The 19,578-nt window shown below is 37.6% G+C and overlaps 1 protein-coding gene across 1 annotated transcript in view; it reads right to left on the reverse strand.

Moving 5' to 3' along the window:
* LOC122827977 (GDNF family receptor alpha-2-like) overlaps positions 1–19,578 on the reverse strand; it is a 68,552-nt gene that overhangs the window by 7,245 nt on the left and 41,729 nt on the right. The window contains exons 5-7 of the mRNA XM_044111151.1: positions 14,461–14,573; positions 12,255–12,395; positions 5,530–5,675 (exon numbers count right to left, since the gene is read on the reverse strand). Coding sequence (XP_043967086.1) covers positions 5,530–5,675; positions 12,255–12,395; positions 14,461–14,573 — 400 coding nt within the window. The remainder of the gene's footprint in view (positions 1–5,529; positions 5,676–12,254; positions 12,396–14,460; positions 14,574–19,578) is intronic.

The raw sequence follows: 19,578 nt of genomic DNA on the forward strand, positions 1-19,578 counted from the left end.
TTTAAACTTCCTGGTAGAATTATTGTTTTGTTTGTATGAATGAAGAAATTATCACATTTAAAAACCTTAAAGTGAACTCTGTCCAGCAGGGAAAAGAGGCTTAGTCATGCATGCTGAAAATCAATCGGAGCTCATTTGGAAGCACCCTTAAAATACTCAAAGGACTGCGCTTCAGCCCACATGTTTACTTTCTAAATGCTAAAGCCAACAACAACTGACACTGACATTTGAATAATTATGGAACTATATTGGCTGAAGATATTGTAAAGCATATAAAGGAGCCAAATGAGTGACATGGACAGCCCCAGGCAGCAGATTAGCATATACTCTGTAAAAAAATGATAAACTCTATCCATCAAACATCTGGCACGCACTTTTACCCATATCATTTGTTGTTATGTGTGCACATACAGATGCCTTGTGTTACTACATTGTGCTTGCTGGTCGGTGTGAGATTTACAGTTTTGGACAGGCTTTCTTTTGCCAAGAGAGCTCATACCATAACAACACTCACCCAATTTATCTGCCATGGAGGTTTGACAGGTTTTAATTGCCAGCCACAGTTGTCTAAGAATACAGGGCCGCCCAAAATGTCCCTAACAGCTCCCTCTCTAATTATAAACTTCCTGCTTGAGTAATCACACGTCTTATTGTTTCCTAATTACCATTTTTACAATAAATTAAACACCATGCTGCAGTGAGACAGGCACTGAGCAGTGCATCAATACTGACACACACAAAGCTTTCCAGAAAGCGCCATCCATTCTCACTTTTCCCACCTTGTCTCCAGTACATATTCCCAAAACATGTTGTTATCGGAGGTGCTTGTTCATTAATTCTCCTCTTTGCAACGTTTTTAAGGTTTTAATTTGCTGTTGTTCCAACAATGAAGGTTTGCGTATTGAGCACAACAATAAGTGCCTCAGGTGAAGTGTGACCATTTAATGACTACGATGTGACACGTCTTAATGGGAGTCAGTCATTCAACAAACAAATTTGCATTTATAAACTCTTCACACTGCTTGGATTTAAATCTGTAGCAGTCGCTGAAAAATAAAACGAATGACACAAACAGTAATAAGAGCGGCAGAATGCTTTACCAGGCATCGTTTTATGATATGCTTTCTAATTCTGTCAAATTGGGTAAGAGGGTCTCCTGCAAAGATGAGCAAAAGTGTCATTAGTCACCTGCATTGCCCATCTAAAATACATCTGTAAAATGCAACTATATTTCATTGTGAGAAATAATCAAATCTGACAGCCAGCTCCTCTTGGCTTGAAAGTGCAGGGTGAAATATTTCTTTCCCATTCAGGAGAAACAAAGTGAGAGAAAAAGGCAGTCTGCCATGGACAATATGCAGCTGTCATCTTCACATTTATTTGAAGAGGGAAATGAAGGACGGTTCTATTAAAAGACAAACATTTATACATTTCTGCAGTATTCCAACGTTTGTTTTTTCTTTATCAGATAGACCAGAGAACCCAGTTTAAGTGGAGTTGATGGAAGTCTTTAAAGTAGATGGAATTAAACAGACGGCGGGCCCTGGGCCACTATTTTAGAGCCTATAATCCAGATTAAATCCTGCATCCTTCAGTTCTTTTATAAGTTTCTATTCTTTGGGATTACATATGATATTTCAATCAGATGTCATCATCCTGGGTAAAGCCAAATGATCTTATTATGAAATGCCTTTTAAAAATGCTGGTTGCTTCAATAGATGTCAGGATTCTAATGTGAACGGTGCTTTATGTTGAGTTCTTGAGTTGTATAATCACCCAGAAGACCCTATTAGGGTTTCCTTACAACACAGCAGCACACCATACAATTTTTTTTACATAGAACTTTAAAGAAACATCAAAGCTGCCCAAAGTGTTGTGAAGCTTAACACAAAAGACACCTCCAAGAGAATATGAAGAGAACAAACACAGAATATCTACAAAAGGTAATGAGAAGAATATGAAACAAGTAAAACCAAAAGAACAAAAGATAATGTAAATATTGGTCACTGGCATTTTCTCAAATTCTTTAGAAGCAGTGAGAGTAAAAGTGTGCTTTGAATGGAGATTTAAATTCAACAAGTCAATTCATCTCTGAGTTTGCATCTGCTATGCTGGCATGCAGGAATGAGATCAGATACTGTAAAAGGGCCCAACATTGTTAGGGTAATTAAAAACAAACAAACGATAGCAACAATAAAGACAAAATTTAATTTGAAGTTAACTTGAAGAGATCAGCCTGATGGATCCATATTGGAACATATGTATTTATTTTCTCAAACTGATAGCTCAAATCCACAAGAACCCAAACGTATGTGTGCAATCTTCTTGACACTCTGATCCCTCCTTCAAAAAACAAAACAAAAAAAAGAAGAGAGAAATATGTACTTTCCCAACATATTGTCAGGTAGGAAAAAAGAGACTCACGCATGCCTCTTGCTCTCTGCTTTTACAGTTGACTCAGTACCAGATGTTCACATACATGAGGTTGTAGTGTGTTATCGTGTTGTGTTTAATATTTCTGCTGCCCCCAGTCAAGATTGTTCACTTTGCAAGTCCCCGTAATGCAGGAAACTCAGAAAACGCGGTTTGTTTTTTCAATGCATAGATAACTGACTATAACCTCATGGTGTCTATGCACCAAAAATAAATTAAAAAAACTGTGTTTTCTGAGTTCCTTGCAACCACATGTGGCCATTGGGGAGAGGGCAGAAAACACACACATGATAACTACAAGTACATGTAGTGAATGTGAAACTGCATAAAACTTTCACCAGTACTACCAGATTTTCTGATCTGGACTATACATACCTATATTAGGTAGAAAATTAGAAGAAAGCATGTATTTTCATGTCTTTCTCACAATATCTGCCTCTGCTTTTAAGGAGAACTCAATCCCAGGAACAGGAAAGCTGCAACAGGAATTGCAGCAACTTTACCTACAGAGAGTCACAAATTGACCTGCTCAAATGCAGTGACAATGATCACTAGACCTGCAAAGGTTACTAAGACAGACCAAAGGCAGAAAGATGATGAAAAGCTGAAAATGGCATCGAGGGACTGGTAAAAATATAAAGCAGGGTTTTTTTTTTTCTTTTTTAGCCTACAACTTTTTCTGTTTTTGCATGAACAGCCACATGAGAGCATGCAGAACTTGAGAGATCACGTAAAGACAAAATTCACTTTTGGTTTTAAATTCAGTGATGGTCATTTAAAATGCAGTGTCACTGATTATTCTGCACATGTACAAGCATGGGCTGCACAGTTGCACAGAGCTGTTGCCTTGCAGTATGAAGGTCCTGGGTTCAATTCCCGGCCCGGGGTCTTTCTGCATGGAGTTTGCATGGAGTTTGCATGTTCTCCCTGTGCATTCCTGGGTTCTCTCCAGGTTCTCCAGCTCCCTCCCACAGTCCAAAAACATGACTGTCAGGTTAATTGGTCTCTCTAAATTCTCCCTATAGGTGTGAGTGTGTGTGTACATGGTTGTGTGTCTTGTATGTCTCTGTGTTGCCCTGCGACAGACTGGCGACCTGTCCAGGGTGTACCCCGCCTCTTGCCCAAAACGCAGCTGGAGAGGAACCAGCAACCCTCCTGACCCCATTAGGGACAAGGGTGAATAGAAAATGGATGGATGGATGGATGTATGTACAAGCATGTTAACCACCATGGACAATGACTTCACTCAGCTCATGACATTTGTGTCCCAACATTGGAGACTGATGTGCTAGCATGTTTTCATTCCAGTCATTTCATTTGATTATGAACTGTTTATTCTATCCCCCTCTAGTTTTGATTATAAATTTGATTTGTTTTCATATAATTTGTGAGTGTGTGCCTGTCATGTTTGCAGGCCAGTCAGTGTGTGGGATGTTTTGTGCATGGGATATTTAGCTCCTAATGCCGAGTTGAGTCGCATTCTGGCTCAGAGATCAAATGTGGTTTAAGCAGAAAAACATGCTAAATGTCCCCTCACAGACTCAGATAATGCTTCATTTTATCCTCGAAACAAAAATGAAACAAGAAGTGAATTTGTTTTCAATCACCCCATTCAGTTCTACCCTAAGAAACAATGACACCAATAACAGCAATGCATTTTGAGTCTATTTCTGTTCGATTTTACAGCTATGTTCTTTGTTCACATTAGCAAGCCTAAGCAAAGTAATAAATAAAAATCATAATGAATTTTCCAAATATAAACATATGACAGAAAAGGAATTTTCAAATCACTACACGTCAGTCTGGGTCCCATATTAATGTGAGTCTCCAGAGGTCAGCTGCTCAGTCAGCTGCTCAATCTTCCCAGTTTTGTGTCTCATACACACCCTCGTGTGTCCTCACAACAGCATTGTTTTCCTCCTCGTTAATATCCCGGTGTGTTTCCGAAATAAATCCTTGAAGTATCCTGGCTGTTGTTTGCCTCATTACTTACTTTTTCAGCAGAAAGCTATTAAACTGCCATATGGACAGTCAAGCGCTCTATGCTGTCCCCTGGTAGAAACCTTTGGTCAAATTTTAGGTAGGTGAGTTTCTCTCTCAAATGTTTAACATATTTTCCCTAAAACCAGCACACTAATTGTTTAGCTTGCTATGCACAATTTATCAAAGGAGGTTTACAGAGACACGGCCTTCGATAGGTGCTCTAACTATAAATAGTGGTCAAAGCAGAGAAGTGGCTACTTTATTACAGCCCTCTCTGTTTTTTATGAAGATCAACATGGGTCTAACTTACTTAAATGCAATGTTTTTTAGTCTTGCCTATTTTGAGAGAGAAATAAACCATAGTATTAATAAAATTCTATATTTCTTTTATTGTGGAACATATGTTCAGTCAGTATAAAGGATTCATTTGTTTAAAACCCTTTTTAAACATCTTCCCAGTTCTGTATTTCTCAAGAAAAGGATTGAAGAGGAGTAATAAATACATAAAGTGCACATTTATTTGTATATCAAATCTTCCCTACTTACTAACACTTACTGTACATTTAAGAAAAAATCTTGAAATGTGCATAACAAAAGTGTGTAATACCTACGTACACAAAGTGTTTCCCCTGTCACACCTTTTTTTATGATCTTCACATTTAAATCTTGCGAATCATTTAGAAAATTTTAATATGAAACAAACAGGCGTGAATCAATGGATCCATAAATTGTTGGTGAGTCATCCAGGCCCTGACTCAGCAAAGCATCATAAGACCATGACAGGGCAACGACAATGTTTGACATGTCTGATGTTCTTCTGAAAAGTTGTGGTACTTTCAGATCTGATGGAATGGAAAACGTTCTACCTGAGTTTTACCTGAGTTCTACCTGAGTCAAACATATTTTTTGCTACATCGTAGCAAAAAGTATGTTTTATTTAATTTTTGCCTTTAACAAATTTAATTAAAATTCGAAATTTCCATCTTTACTCGGGAAATCTGTACAAGTAACAATTTATTGATGAATTGAAACCTTTAAGATTAGTGTTGAGAAAAAGCATACGTATCTGGACAAACACTTTTCATTAGCACTGTATCATTGTAAGATACTTACTGCAGGGGAAGAGGAAGGGTTAGGGTTAGGATTTTCTGGGATGCTGTCCATCCATTCGTTCATTGCTTTTGATGTTACTGAGGGCTCGGATACAGTCATATTTTTGATCGCCGAGTCGTCCATCCCATATGCCTGAATAGCATTTCCTGCAGGGACAGAGAATAAAGTAATTTGTTTCGGACTTACATCCCAGCAAGACGGACAGTTTTGAGTCATCTTCTTGGTCCCCTGCCCAGTCGTTTTTATCCCGGGGGATGAGGCAGGGCAGAAGAACAGTAAGAAAAGGAAAGAGTGCGAAATGAGGAGAAAAAGTTTCAGATTATTTTTGTGCTTGTCAGGTGTGTGTCAAACTACTGACATCAGAAAAGAGCATTTAAAAACCCTTCATGTGGAAGATCATTCAAAATTCTACTGGCTACACAAAACACAAATATGAGCTTATGGATAACAATGTTGATATTATTTCCACAGCCTTGAATGTTTGTCTGGTTTATTTGGCAAGTAATTATCCTTCTATTAGAGCGTCCTGTGGAGACAAATTGACACTTTTATCGAACATAGACAACTATGACTCATAGATTCTGATCATTACAAAATTGCTTTTATGCAACAGCTGCTCTGCACACTGCAACAGTGCAAGAAAAGAGAGGATCCACACACTTAAGATGATGAACGGCTTTTGTTTCCTCACACACAAGTGGAAACTGAATTCACAGAAAGTTGCAAATCAGTTGGCTTCATACAGAAGATGGCATAGTGATACAAACATTTGAGTATCTAAGCTGAAAGACTTACTGAACATGTGTGTAATTCTGCAAGTATATGAGTAAGTCTGCAAAATTACGATACATCCTTGTACAGTCAGCTACTCCAGCTAGATGTAGTACCATGGGACTGAGTACCTTTCCATTGTTCATCCGTTTAAAATACAAAGCCTTTTGCTTTTTTCACAGCCAGAGAGAAGGCAAAGCATGAAATTGCTTGGCAACCACCTTCTTTATAAAATGATTTTGAATAGACTTATGCAGTCAATCAAATTCTAAACATCTCAAAACAAGGAGAAATGGCATTTGTTCCTATCGCAGGGTAATGCATGTTAACAATCAAATGGCCACATAGGCCTAAAACTCCTGATCTCTTAGGTTGTACATCAAGTTTCCTGCCTTCTAACACTTAGAGTGTCTTCTAAAATATGTCACAGCTACAATATTCACACCACTGTCACATTCATCACATAAATAGTTATATATGCTCACACATTTTATTGAAACTGGATGTGATAAAGCAACAACAAATCTGAAAAGTTTGGCATGCATGAGTATTCAAACCACTTTTTATATGTACATTAACAACAAAACAAAACACACACACACTGGAAAAATCAAAGCTTGACAAGAAGAGAATCAAGAGAGCAAACAGAGTTGTGGAGAGAGCTGAAAGGTGTGTTGTTACACATGTGTTTGCCAGGATGCATTAAAGTTAACTCTGTCCCCACAGATTTTTTAAGAAGGAAGGATGAAGTCATAAATCAAAGTGGCTAGATCCACATACTTTTTGGAACCTAAGCTGTGAAGCTTGGTGTAATTGCTGTTCAATTCCTTAATGATTCTGGACAAGATTTCCTTTTATTCGGGTCATTGTCCTGTCTGCAGACATCGAAGAAAACAGATAAGAGATTGGAGAACAAGAAAAAGAAGAATTAAAGACAGAGTGAATCAGTATTTGGTCTCCACACTGATTGCTTTTTCTCTGGCTCAGATAAAAGCGTGAAAAGGTGAAACATTTTAGGATTATTTCAAACTTAGTAATTAGTGGAAACAGGTGGCCTTGTATAAATACAAATATGGATACAGAACAAAATCTTGGCGAATAAGAAAATTGTTTTGTGTTAGCAACATGCCTGCGTTGTTAACCCTGCTATCTCAACCCTGCTGCTACTTGAACAGTTGTCAACGTAAAGCTTTATTTTTCTCTGTTTTTTTTTTAAAAAGCTCAAGAAAACATCAACTAAGATGTTTATTCATTTTAGTTGAATAAACATCTTAGCTGTAATGTTGAGATAACTGTGACTATAATGATAATAATAATAATGGAGAAAATGGGTTGCGTAAGAGAAAAATTCTAATGATTGACACCATACAGAGACATGTTGGGTGATTAAATGAAGAGTCTTAGAGGCAATAAAATGCACCTAAAACGTAACTTTTCTCCATAATAGTAAGGCAAATATCCATAAAGTTTAGCCTCTGATGATTTAAATACCCTGTCACATTAATTACAAACAGTAAAAGTGCTCTAATGAAACTACAGGTATTGGCATGTAATTGACAGCTGAAGGAAAGGGCTATACATTTTTTTAAAATAGAAAAATGTATAATTTTTTATTTAAAAATTATGTATTTTTAAATAAATGTGATTATTTAAAAATGATTGTTATTAACATTACTATCTATTATTAGCAAAAATAGATTATTTTCTCATCTACCTTAAAATTAAACCACAAAATGTAAATATTATACCTTGAGCTGCTGCATTTGGTTTTATTTGGTTAAAAAAGAAAACTATCACCACAAAATCGTCCGGCTCTAGAAGAATAATTGATCTGTTCAGGGTCACATGAGGAAGAGCTGGAGCCCATCCCAGCTGTCATCAAGCCAGAAGAAAGATACACTCACGATAACCGGCAGTCCATTACTACTGCAGTGAGCTAACAAGCACCAATTAACACATGCTGGACATAGGAAAGACTGAAAAAAAAAAACATGGCAAAAATATCCAATCTCCACAGACTGTAATACCAAAGAGAGAGTCAGTTTAACAAAGTGAGCAAATTGCTAAGAAATCTATGAAAAGATTTTGCCTTATGGTTACAGAAATCTGCCATAGAGCTTAGGAGGACTCCTACTTTACATTCAGATTTATATGATCTTAAACTAAGTAAAAAATATTAACCGGCATGTAATTATTTAAAAATCCTACAATGTGACTTTTCTGGATTATATTTTAGATTTTGTCTCTCACTGTTTATGTATACCTGCAAGGAAAATCACAGACTGTATACAGATATACATAAACTATTCAGAAAAGAACTGCATCAAAATTAGCACAAATAAGAAATGACAAGACTATATTTCAGTAAAAGAAAAATAATAATTTGGTTACATAACCAAATTATTATAATTATAATCAACATTTGCTTGTAGTATGCATGGAAACTGTTCGACCGCAGCTTAAGAATGTCTTGTAGGCTTCCAAAGTCAGTATCTGATTTGTAGTGACCAGTTCATAATTCAAACTTTTAAATACTTACACTGTCCAAACCTGAGATTATTTCCTTAAAACATAATTTATGACTGTGTCTAAACACCAAAAATAAACAATATAAATGGTATTTCACTTATAATCTTCTTTGGTATTGGCATGTAATTGACAGCTGAAGGAAAGGGCCATTTCAACTTGACTTTTTTTTCTAATTCAATATCATATTAATATTTCATGTTAAACATTCAATCAGACTATCTGAAACTAAACATATATAATTCTGTACCGAAGAGGGTTTCATAGAAGCAAATTGTGAGCTATGAAAATGCTACTTGCTAAAACACAACTACTTTCTGCATTGGGATTATCTCCTTCTACAAACCTGCAAAACCAAGAGCAGCATCTTCAATTGGATTTTCTTCAGATTTATTTAAGTTATTTCATACTTGTTTCCTTCCACTAAAGTTCACACTTTCTATAATTCTTTTGAGAGCTGATTGAGCCCAGGGAAGTAATTTTATTTTTTATTTTTTTATTTTCTCTTCTGCCGTGGTCAAGGATAAAAAGGCGGTGATCACTAGATAAATGTAATAACGCCTCTGGTCTGAGCGTGGTTTAATGAGATTTAAGGATGTTAAATTAGCAGCATGGTAGAAATTACCTACCGAGAGCCCACACTGAATATGCAAGTGTATCTCTTTGTGAAGGAAATTGAAAGAGACAGTTAAAAAAGCACTTAAAAATAACAGTTTTATCAAAACAGCCGTTATTTCGAGGAAGTTAAGAAACTTTAGAGCCAAACAAGATAAGAGCATCAATTCTATGATGTGACCTTCAGCGAGTGTAACCTCTTTTGTAGATAAAGAAAGGTTAAACAAGTCTAAGGAATGGCAAGACATGAAAAATAAAGTCACCATGAATAGGCAAGCTGTCTTCATCTTTAATGTATACCATTATGGCATCATCCTAAAATTCTTCTCTTTATAATGGCACCTCTTCGTAGGTGGGGCTCACACCAAGCAAAACATAAAATACTAGTCTTAAAGTCAGAAGCAGAGAAAGTGGGCAAGCAAAAGGATTTTGTTTTTTGAGAATGAACAAATGGTGATGGCTGGGCACTTGGGTCACAGCATCTCAAAAACTGCAACTGTGTTAAAGTGTTTCTGGCCTGCTAATGGTTAGAGTCTGTCAAAAGTGGCTCCTGGTTATGTGTGTAAAAATGTAAGGAAGTGAAGAAGGTTTTAATGAAATGAAGACTTGTCCCATCTTTAAAGTCTTCATGCTGCTTTTAATGGGTTTCTTTCCTAAACTGTGTGTGTATATTAGTATCAAGGGTGTGAAATTCACAGTATTTAAGTCATCACTAAGGCGGAAAAGCATGTGAAGCATTATTAGTGACAACTTTGATTTCCATGCATTAAAATTGGCAGTTTACAGTGAATCAGGAACAATACTATGGATTGGTGGGTTGGAGTAGCAGAACGTCTCTGGAGTTCTGAATTGGGCCAGGCAGTCCATGACACCCTGAAGCACATCCATTAAACTGGCTGAAGAGCTGAGTCTAAAACGTAAATAATACCTGCAATTAGCTGTTTTGAGAAAAAAAAAAAAAACAGAAAAAAAATGACCACTTCCAAAAGATACAAGTGCTTATTTGTAGCTTGCTTACTTTGACAAAACTGAAAAGAAAAATAAAATCCAGCCATTGCTTGGCTGCATGTTCAAGTCAGCTAAATCTATAGGAATGTGTAACTACTGGTGGCACACAAAACAGCTTTAGGCAGTATCTTAGCTTGACTTACTTTGACTTTTCTGTTTATTTTTATCATTTGATAATGTAACCTCACAAAAACCAAGAGAAAATTATAACTTCTCTTTTTCCCTGTGAACAGAATCTGAAGGTAAGGGTAAAACTTTTCTTTTTTTGCATTAAGATTGATTGTTATGGCTTGCAGGTTGATAAAACCTCGATACATTTTGTAGTCAGTTTGCGTCTTTCAGTAAGAATATATTCTTTGTGAAAATTTAAGTTGTGTTCCCTTCGATTGCAGAGACGAGATGCTGCATTTTGTGGGTTTTTTTTTTCCAAGACGCCTCCTCAGCTCCCAGCTCTCATCCCTCAGCCTGCACACTCAGCTAAAACGGTAACCCAGCAATCTATTGAAATGGTCTGAAAGCATTATCCACACAATAGAACATGTTAAAGGCAATGGTGTCCTGATAGGGCTGGTGACACAGCTCACTGTGCCATAACAAGGAAGGTGTGGAAAAGACACAGGGATATTTGAAGATAACCACACTGATCTGCTTCCCCATGTGTTTTGTATTAAATGTACAGATGATTTGTATTTTACTGCTCCTATTTCTTTTCATTCCCTTTTTTATGACGACATTCGTCCAACAAGGATGAGCTCTTTTAGATTAAAATGTGAAGATGACATGCAAATGGCTTCTTTTCTATCAAAGCCTGGGTCGAATTTGCCCACAGGAGGATGAGAAGTGAGGAAAAATAGTTGCCTCTAATAAAAGTAGGAGTGTTTTAGTTTAACTTATTCATTGGATAAATGGTGTTCATGGAAAAGTTTAATCACACTGTGCTGCAGATCTGTTTTTATTAGGACTGTGCGCAAAAATTCACGAATGGATTCAACCAGACTTTTTTATTTATATAATCTAATCCTACTGGCTTGATTTTGTCAATTGTCCAATAAAATAATGACAGTTGTTTTAAATCTAAAAAAATGACTTTTTGGGGTCTGGTACTGTAAGCAGCATCACAACCCTCAAAATCCAAACTCTGATTTGCATCTGTTAAAGAACTGCAAGGAAAACAGCTGACCTATAACGCATAACTGAGTCATATAGAAAAAGCAAGTTAACTTTAGCCTAGCATTTCAGGAAACTATGTAGAGATTTTCAGCAGCCTGGGACAAAAATACTAAAGTCTTTTTCAGTTATTTTTATTTTAGGTGAAATGTTATTAGCACTTTTATGAGGGCATTTTTCTTCCATAATCCAAGAGAACACATTTTCAGACTGAAAGCAGGATTTTGTGCCTTTGTTCTTTTAATACTTTTGCATACATTTTTATTTTGAAAGCAGGACTTTCTTCTCAAAACCTGTAATGCTTGTATTCAAAACTTCTACATGAACTGTAAAAGCCCTTATGTTAGACTGTCTTGCCCCTGACACCTGTGATGTTCCATGACTCCTCTATTTAAAATATTCGCAAACACTGCATCTTGCAGAGGAGCTCAGCAAAAGGAAACAGTGGAAGTTGACATGAAACCATTAAAGTTGCATTAGATTGAGGCTCATAGCTCCTGCTGCTCCGACATGTTTGCAAGAGTAACTACTGCTTCACACACTTTTGCTCTCATCAATTTTACATGAATAAGGTGAACCCGATCAGTAGCGAATTACATCTCAGAGATATGCAGAGTGTGCATGTCAGGGTGGCTTACTTAGGCATGTGTTGTCGGTGAAATACCGCAGGAAGTTCATACACTCCTCTTCTTGGTTTCCACTTCCTATGCAGTTACACCATGGAGAGATGGTCCAGTTGGTGAAGCTGTTGTCGACATAGTTGGGGGTCATTTCCGTCCCTGCATCGGGGCAACCACATATAAACAAACAGGTGCCCGCATGAGAATAGTAGTGGGTCGCTAATGGACAATAATGGACTACATTTATTCCAAGTAATATGTAAAATGGGACACAAAATATTAGTCAGAGGAATGGATTTGCATTGTTGGAGTTTATAGGAAACGTTCTGCAGTGCTTTATTTAGATGTAAAGAGGCCATTATGGTATAAATGTTTTGCAAAGCAGTTGCTCTAGGAAGCGTATGCCCTGTTAGAGTCCTGCACTCCTGCTACAAACATTTTACTTTTCAAATGTCTCTCTTTGAGTCAGTGCTTTCAGCAGGAGTCATAAGCATTAGATGCACTTTGTGCAATATTTTACAGGAAAACACAGGAAGCATTGTGGCATAGCATCACTTCAGCCTTCATGATATATGACATGTTGTGTTGAGGCACAGCTGTGTACTGAATTATGGCCACTTCAGCAACCATTAAGCAGTGGAAAAATCAACTTTTTTATATAGAATTTGCATTTAAAAGTATTTGTAGCCCTTGTAATATCACCTATAGATGTTGTTGATTAGAATGAGAAAGTATTCTGTCATGAGTCACCTGTTTATTCTCCGTATTTTTCTCAGCATCCTTTCTGCAAACTATACACAATGCCATGCATTATTTGCACAACATTTATTATCCTCAAACAGATGGTCGTGGAGTGTTTTAATTAAGTAAACGCTTTCTGCCTGCCTCTGCTTTCTAATTTATTTCTGGTGCTCAACTAATGTCCAGAGTGCTGGCGGAGATATCAAACCAGGAGGGAAAAAATGTGGTTTCTAACTCCTCTGGCTGTTTGACGTGATAAAAGAAAATGACCATACCATATTGTTTTTTTCAGTCTTATAATGATGCTTTGCTTAATTGTAAACAGCACCTTGCAAAACATTCATAACCTCTAACTATTTTACCTTTGTAAACTTTCTACTACTAACTTCAGTATAGTTGTTAGGATTTTATGTGACAGATATAAACGTATGTACATATTCCTTTTTAATTCTGATTTTATATTTACCATTATTCTGGTAGAAAGCGAACCTGTGTCCAGTCTGTAACAGCCTTTGAGGTATTTTAAGTCGGCTCTATCTATCTGCTGTCTTCCCATGAACTCTAACCAGACCAGGAAATCATCCCCACAGCACGATGCTGCATCAGCACGATTTGTGCTTAGGATGGTGGGTGTAGTGTTAACTTTCCATGACATTTGATGTTTGGCCAGGTGGTAAAATTTGGTTATTTCAATTCTGACCAAAGCACCTCATCTTAATTATGTGGTGTGTCCCTTGTTTGACTCATGGCACACTGAACTTCTGTTAACTTTCTCCTAAGAAGGGCTTTCTTCTTGTCACTCCCTCTTACAAAGGACTAGACTTATGGAGTCCACGAGTAAAAGATGTCCTGTCAATTGATGCTACCACATGAGCTATGGATCTTAGCAGCTCCTCCAGGACTACTAAAAGACTCTTGGAGGCAAATCTGATTAATATTCTCTTTTTCCGAGCAGCCAGATGATGAATCGAGCAGTTCTCTGTGACATGTTCAAAGCTTGGGTTTGTTTGTTTCTAAGAATTTGGAGTAGTTTTTTCAACTTAGCTTTTACATATTTTATCTCCATCATCCTCTAGTCACAGTTCAGCAATGTGTTAGTGTGGATTTAAATATTTAGGGATTTTTGCAGTTTTCTTTTTCTAAGTTATTTGAAATTAAATGCTGCTTGGGAAGCTGGAGACAATGCTACTTGACATTCATTGGCTGACATATTGTAGAGCAGCAAAGCCACCGATCGGTGTCAATTTCTGAATAAATTTACCTTGATATGTTTTAGAATGTATTTGTAAAACACTTACAAAACTATGTATTATTTTCCTTCCATGTTACAATAATGTACTGCTTAAATAAAGTCTAATTAAAATAGATGAAAATGTGAAAAAGAATGAATACTTTTGATGCTTTTATCAGATCTTCAATCAGACCTTTACTTGCACTCATATATTCTGAAACCACCACGTCTCTGGTAGCCATACTCACTCACCGATGAGCCTTGCGAGAGAGTTCAAACAGGCTTGGTGATTGTCTTGGTTGGGGCAGGTTCCCACGGTGTTTGGAGCCGTCCAGCAATTTGCTATGTAGTCAGCTAGTCTAGACCTACAAAGAGAGAAACAGTGGCAGGAGCTTGAATGCCTGGGAGAGAAACATGCAACACTGAATTGAATCATTGGCACCTTTTTCACTAAAGAGCAGCTGCCAGTTATGACTAGTAAAAATGATAAGCAACATCTGTTTTCTGGTCAACAGGTTCTCTGTATAGCAACCACTTCTCACTGATGCATGACTTGCGGCAAACTACCAGCTACCTCCATGTCTTTCTGTTGCAACCTCAGTGGTAGTACATTCAGCTTCAGGGAACTTTACTAAGACCTTTAGGCACATTTGCACTGTAGGAAGAGAGTACACAGAGCTTCTAGCCTCAATTGTAAAACAATAAAACATAGTGCAAAGAGATATAATTGTAATAGTCATGTGATAGAGAAAAATAGGCAAAACATTATTAGTTCATGTACAAGATAATTATTAAAACTACATGTATCGGTTAAAATGATCAATTTCTGCATACTGTGGTGTTTACTTCCTCTGTTTTCATACTGCTGTGTTCCGCACTTTGGGAGAAGAAACTTCTGGCTGAAGCAAGAGACTAAAACTCCACCTGCACAACGGTGGTAGTCATTGCACAAAACAGAGCCAGCTACCCAGAGTGTGTACTTCATGAACAGGGGTGATAGACACAGTTGAGGCTCACCGAAACGCCGACCACACCAGCTCTCAGCTGCCTCTCAAAATTCACTCTCACGAAGGAACAGTGAAGAAATAAGTTGTGCTTCAATGTGTTTGTGATAAGAGTGTTAAGCCTGTGTGGGGCCCCAGGGTGGCATTGCTAATCCACTTAGCTAGGTGTAGGGGTAAAAATATATGCAAAATTGCCCTGCCTGTGCTGGTTACATCACAGCTGCTCACAATTAGTGCACATTTGTCTCTTTTTCTTCCATGTGTCATGAGTCATTCACCCTGGCCTCGTGTGACCGCTGTTTTTCAGCCCGCAGTTCAAAGGCCCTTCAAAGCCCCCCGGGTTATTTCACCATCAGTTAACAGAAGCTACTAGACAACTTTGTGGAAACAAGAAAAGGTTTTAGTGATGGGCTTACTGGAATTACATTAATCACAATCATTTTGGTGTTGTTTCAAAAACTGGTCCCTCAATCCAAACATAAAAAAAAAGGGGGTTTTGTTTTACTTTGCAGAAACAAAGGATAATTTATTTAAATAAAGAACTTGTGGATGATTGTAGCAAACACTGAGAGCTTGTCCGTTTCACTAGAGGCAGTTTTTTTTTTTTCTAGCCAACTTGACAATCCAGTTTTGCTTCTTTTCACTTGTAGCTATTGCAGATATGGATGGCTACAGTCTTTACAAGTGAAAAATCAAATCATATCCATTTAAGCCCCATAACAATTCAGGCTTTATCTATAGTCCATATATCCTGCTGTTGCTCCTCTTTTGCCATGGCGCCAGATCATTATAAATGTACAATGATTCCTTTGTTTGTGTTTGTTATGTCGGTTCATTATGCAAAAAGTCTACAAGAGATTTTACTTCACAGTTCTGAGAAAAGACATAAAGTCTTGTCCTTATGGTATTAGAAAAGTTAGTGCAAGTCTGATACTGTCATACCATAGTTAGTGCAAAACACTGGCTGATATCTTTACCACATTCTGTTTAAAACATTCTTAATCAAAGAGAAACAATAAAGTGCTGATGTTGCAAACGACAGGCTATCATAATTCTGTAAGAAGACAGAATATTAATGTCAAAGACATTTGCATGAAGCCTTGTCTTTAAATATGCATTGTATCACGGTGGCACAGCTTAATCACTTATTCATCATTTTTTCCACCATTTCCACAAGTTTCTGTAGTAATTGGATGAGATGGAGAATGCATTGTAATGACGAGACTGTCCCTGCATGCTTATCAGCTAACATGTAATCTTTTGGTTCAGCAGGAGGTACACTGTTATTTAGAAAAGTTAGAGAAACACCATGTGCACTCATTATATAATCTGTTGGAGACTAGTATGCCATCATGAGGCATTCTATTCATGTAGAGAGGCATTTGGCTAAGGGATAATAAAAATACAGTTGTTATGTTGATGTCTTTTTATTTTCTAAGCCACTGCTGCGGACGGCCAAGTCACAACCAACCCAGATAGTAGGATGACATAAAAAGCTTCTCAAATAAAAACTGGACGTTTACCTTGCTCTCCTGCCCTGCTATTATCCATCCATCCCTTTTCTAACACGTTTATTCCTATCAGGATTGCGAGGGGTCAGGAGGCGAGAGGGGGGGTCACTCTGGAGAGGTCTCCAGTCTATCTCAGGGCAGCATAGAGACAAACGGGACAAACAAACATGGACATGCACACTCTCACACCCAAGGGGAATTTAGACAGACCGATCAACTTGACAGTCATGTTTTTGGACTGTAGAATAAAGCTGGAGTACCCAGAGAGAATCCAGTGGCGCTGATTACATGGCAGTCTCACTTCTCTCAGCTTCCTCTAGGTCAGCTGTGGCTACAATGTGCTTCGCCATCATCATGTGTGCATGAATGGGTGAATGACAGAACAGTGTATAGAGCTCTGGGCTCCTCCGGAGTAGATAAAGTGTCATACAACTGCTTTACAATGTTACAATTTATCTTTCTCATTAAACAGAGAAGTTGTGTTCTGACTGGCAATGACACAGGTGCCTTCCAAAAGATAATAATGTACAGGCGTTGTCATTGTGAAAAAAAATGTTACATTTATTTACAGCCGGCTTCTTGAACAAAGACCTTTTGCATCTTACCATCCAGAATGTCTGCTGAACTTATCATACTAATTATGCAAACCATAACATTAACATTTTTAATTAATATATTACAAATTTGACGTTATATTACTCTCTAAAATAAAAAAAAATTAACTAACTGTATCACATAAATTTATTAGAGACCAACAGACTATTTAACTGCACCTTAAGCATGTATATCAATATAACGGAGAGTTTTTTCCAACATGAAGCTGGACAAACCAGCCAAATATGACACTCAAGAGTCATGTGATTACTTCAGCTCCATCCATTCTTTACAGATAAACCCAGGTAGCCTCTTTTGATAAGATGTAGTGAAAACTGGATGTATGCTTGGCTCTTCTATCCTGCTGCAAAAGCTGAAAGATGTACAGATGTACATGCACTCAAAAACAGAAATATGGACACACAAAAACAGCACACATAATAAATTATATAATATAAAAATCATAAAAGTGTCCCTCTTAACACACGCCCTCCTTACTCAGAACCCCTTTTCTCGCTCATCTGCATTCAGAGTAAAAAAGCCACTTGTGCCCACAGTAATGCTGAAAAATGATAATAAAAAAAACAAAAATGTAGAGCAGCCAGAAGAAAATCAAACATTTTTGCTGTGCCTAAACAAAGCAACCTTTAAAAGCCCCTTTTTTTCATTTTTCTTATTATAAAGGGGGAAATAAAAGGTCTTTAACTTTTGTGTGAACACTGAATGTAAATGTCAGATTTCTGCACGCACGGAGCAGACCACAAAGGATTAAAGAAACCGAATGAGCACAAGTTTCTTTTTAGCTGCAGAGCTCTTTCCGACAATGATGGTTTAAAAACAGTAATTTAAAGTTTAGAGAGGTGTCCTGAGTGTTCAGACAATGGCGTTCCAACACCAGGATTCGGTGCATTTCATGGCTTCCACGGACTTTCCATTATATCTCGGCAAAGCGCCTCTCGCTGCTGAAATTACAGGCTGTCTAGCTCAACGGAGTTTTATGGTCATTTCAGCCACTCAGCCCCCAGGGAAGTGGCAGGGGGAGCCCCACAGAGGTAGACTTCTTTCAAGCAACCTGACACTTTAAACACAGTCATCCGGGTGAACCCTGAGTGCCTGTCCATCCTGCTTGGCAGTAATAGAAAACTAATGGCTTTTTCTATGGATTCTTATTCCTATCACTTGATGGCCATGACAAACAATGCGACTTAAATCAGATGAGTGTCAGTCCTGGAAACCATTTCCTCAAGATGGAGGAGAGGCAAGAAGAAAAAGTGTTATCAGACTTCATTTAAAACAGTTTATTGGGAGTCCTATCTCGTTTGGAGTCCTTTCTTCGGTCCTCTTTCCAGAAATATGAGCTTCTCTGAAGATGATAATATCGCTTGAATGTTAAGTTCCAGCTGCTGAGTCTTATCGCTTTTCTCAGTCTTCAATCTAAAGAGGCTTTACAAACCGTATCTCATCTACATCGGGCACAACAATATGCCCCAACCAATAACGACCAGCGTAATAGCAGTTACAAGAAGCAAATGGGAAAGAGCAAAACATGTTTGTTTCTTCTCTGACTTCTTCCTCTTTTACTTCCCTTTCTTTCTTTTCACTTGTGCACCTCTGACCTTATCTATCTTCGCCTCCTCTCCACTCTCCTGCCTTGTTGTCACTTTCGCTTCAGATGCTGGTGTGAATTTGACCCCAGTTCAGACAACATGACCCAGTGGCCCTCTGTGTCCTTTTGTCATTTAACGTCAAATGGAAAAACAAACAATGGGTTTAAAAAAGCAGAGATTTGATTGTTTCTCTTTTTCGACAGTGTTTTTCCCAGATTCTGCATCACGCCTTAAAATGTCTTAAAAAATAAAAATACAACTATCTTTACAACATAGCTCTGACCTTGTGAAAGGACCATTTTGAATCTTTTGCCGGCCTTCAGTGTCTTCCGGTATTTTTCCGAACCTGTGTTGCTACTGATGACCTTGGGACTTTGGCTAAAGGTGATTGTCTGTTTGATCCAAAAGCTATTTTCACCTTAATGTTTCTGGATTACAAAACTTTTTAAAAATCTGCCATCTGTAGTTCTCACTGGGATTCCCCGGTCAATACTCTTAAAGGGCATCACACACAGATGATGCTCAGTCAAAAAAACAAGACAGCTTGATTTGTATCAGAACATTTGGTATTATGTCTTCATTTTGTAGTTTGTTTTGTTAAGTTTTTGTCTTTTTCTCAATATCTGATGATCAGCTGATGAGTGTCCCCAAGTG

This window comes from Gambusia affinis, linkage group LG03 (genome assembly GCF_019740435.1).
Source record: "Gambusia affinis linkage group LG03, SWU_Gaff_1.0, whole genome shotgun sequence".
Taxonomy (NCBI): domain Eukaryota; kingdom Metazoa; phylum Chordata; class Actinopteri; order Cyprinodontiformes; family Poeciliidae; genus Gambusia; species Gambusia affinis.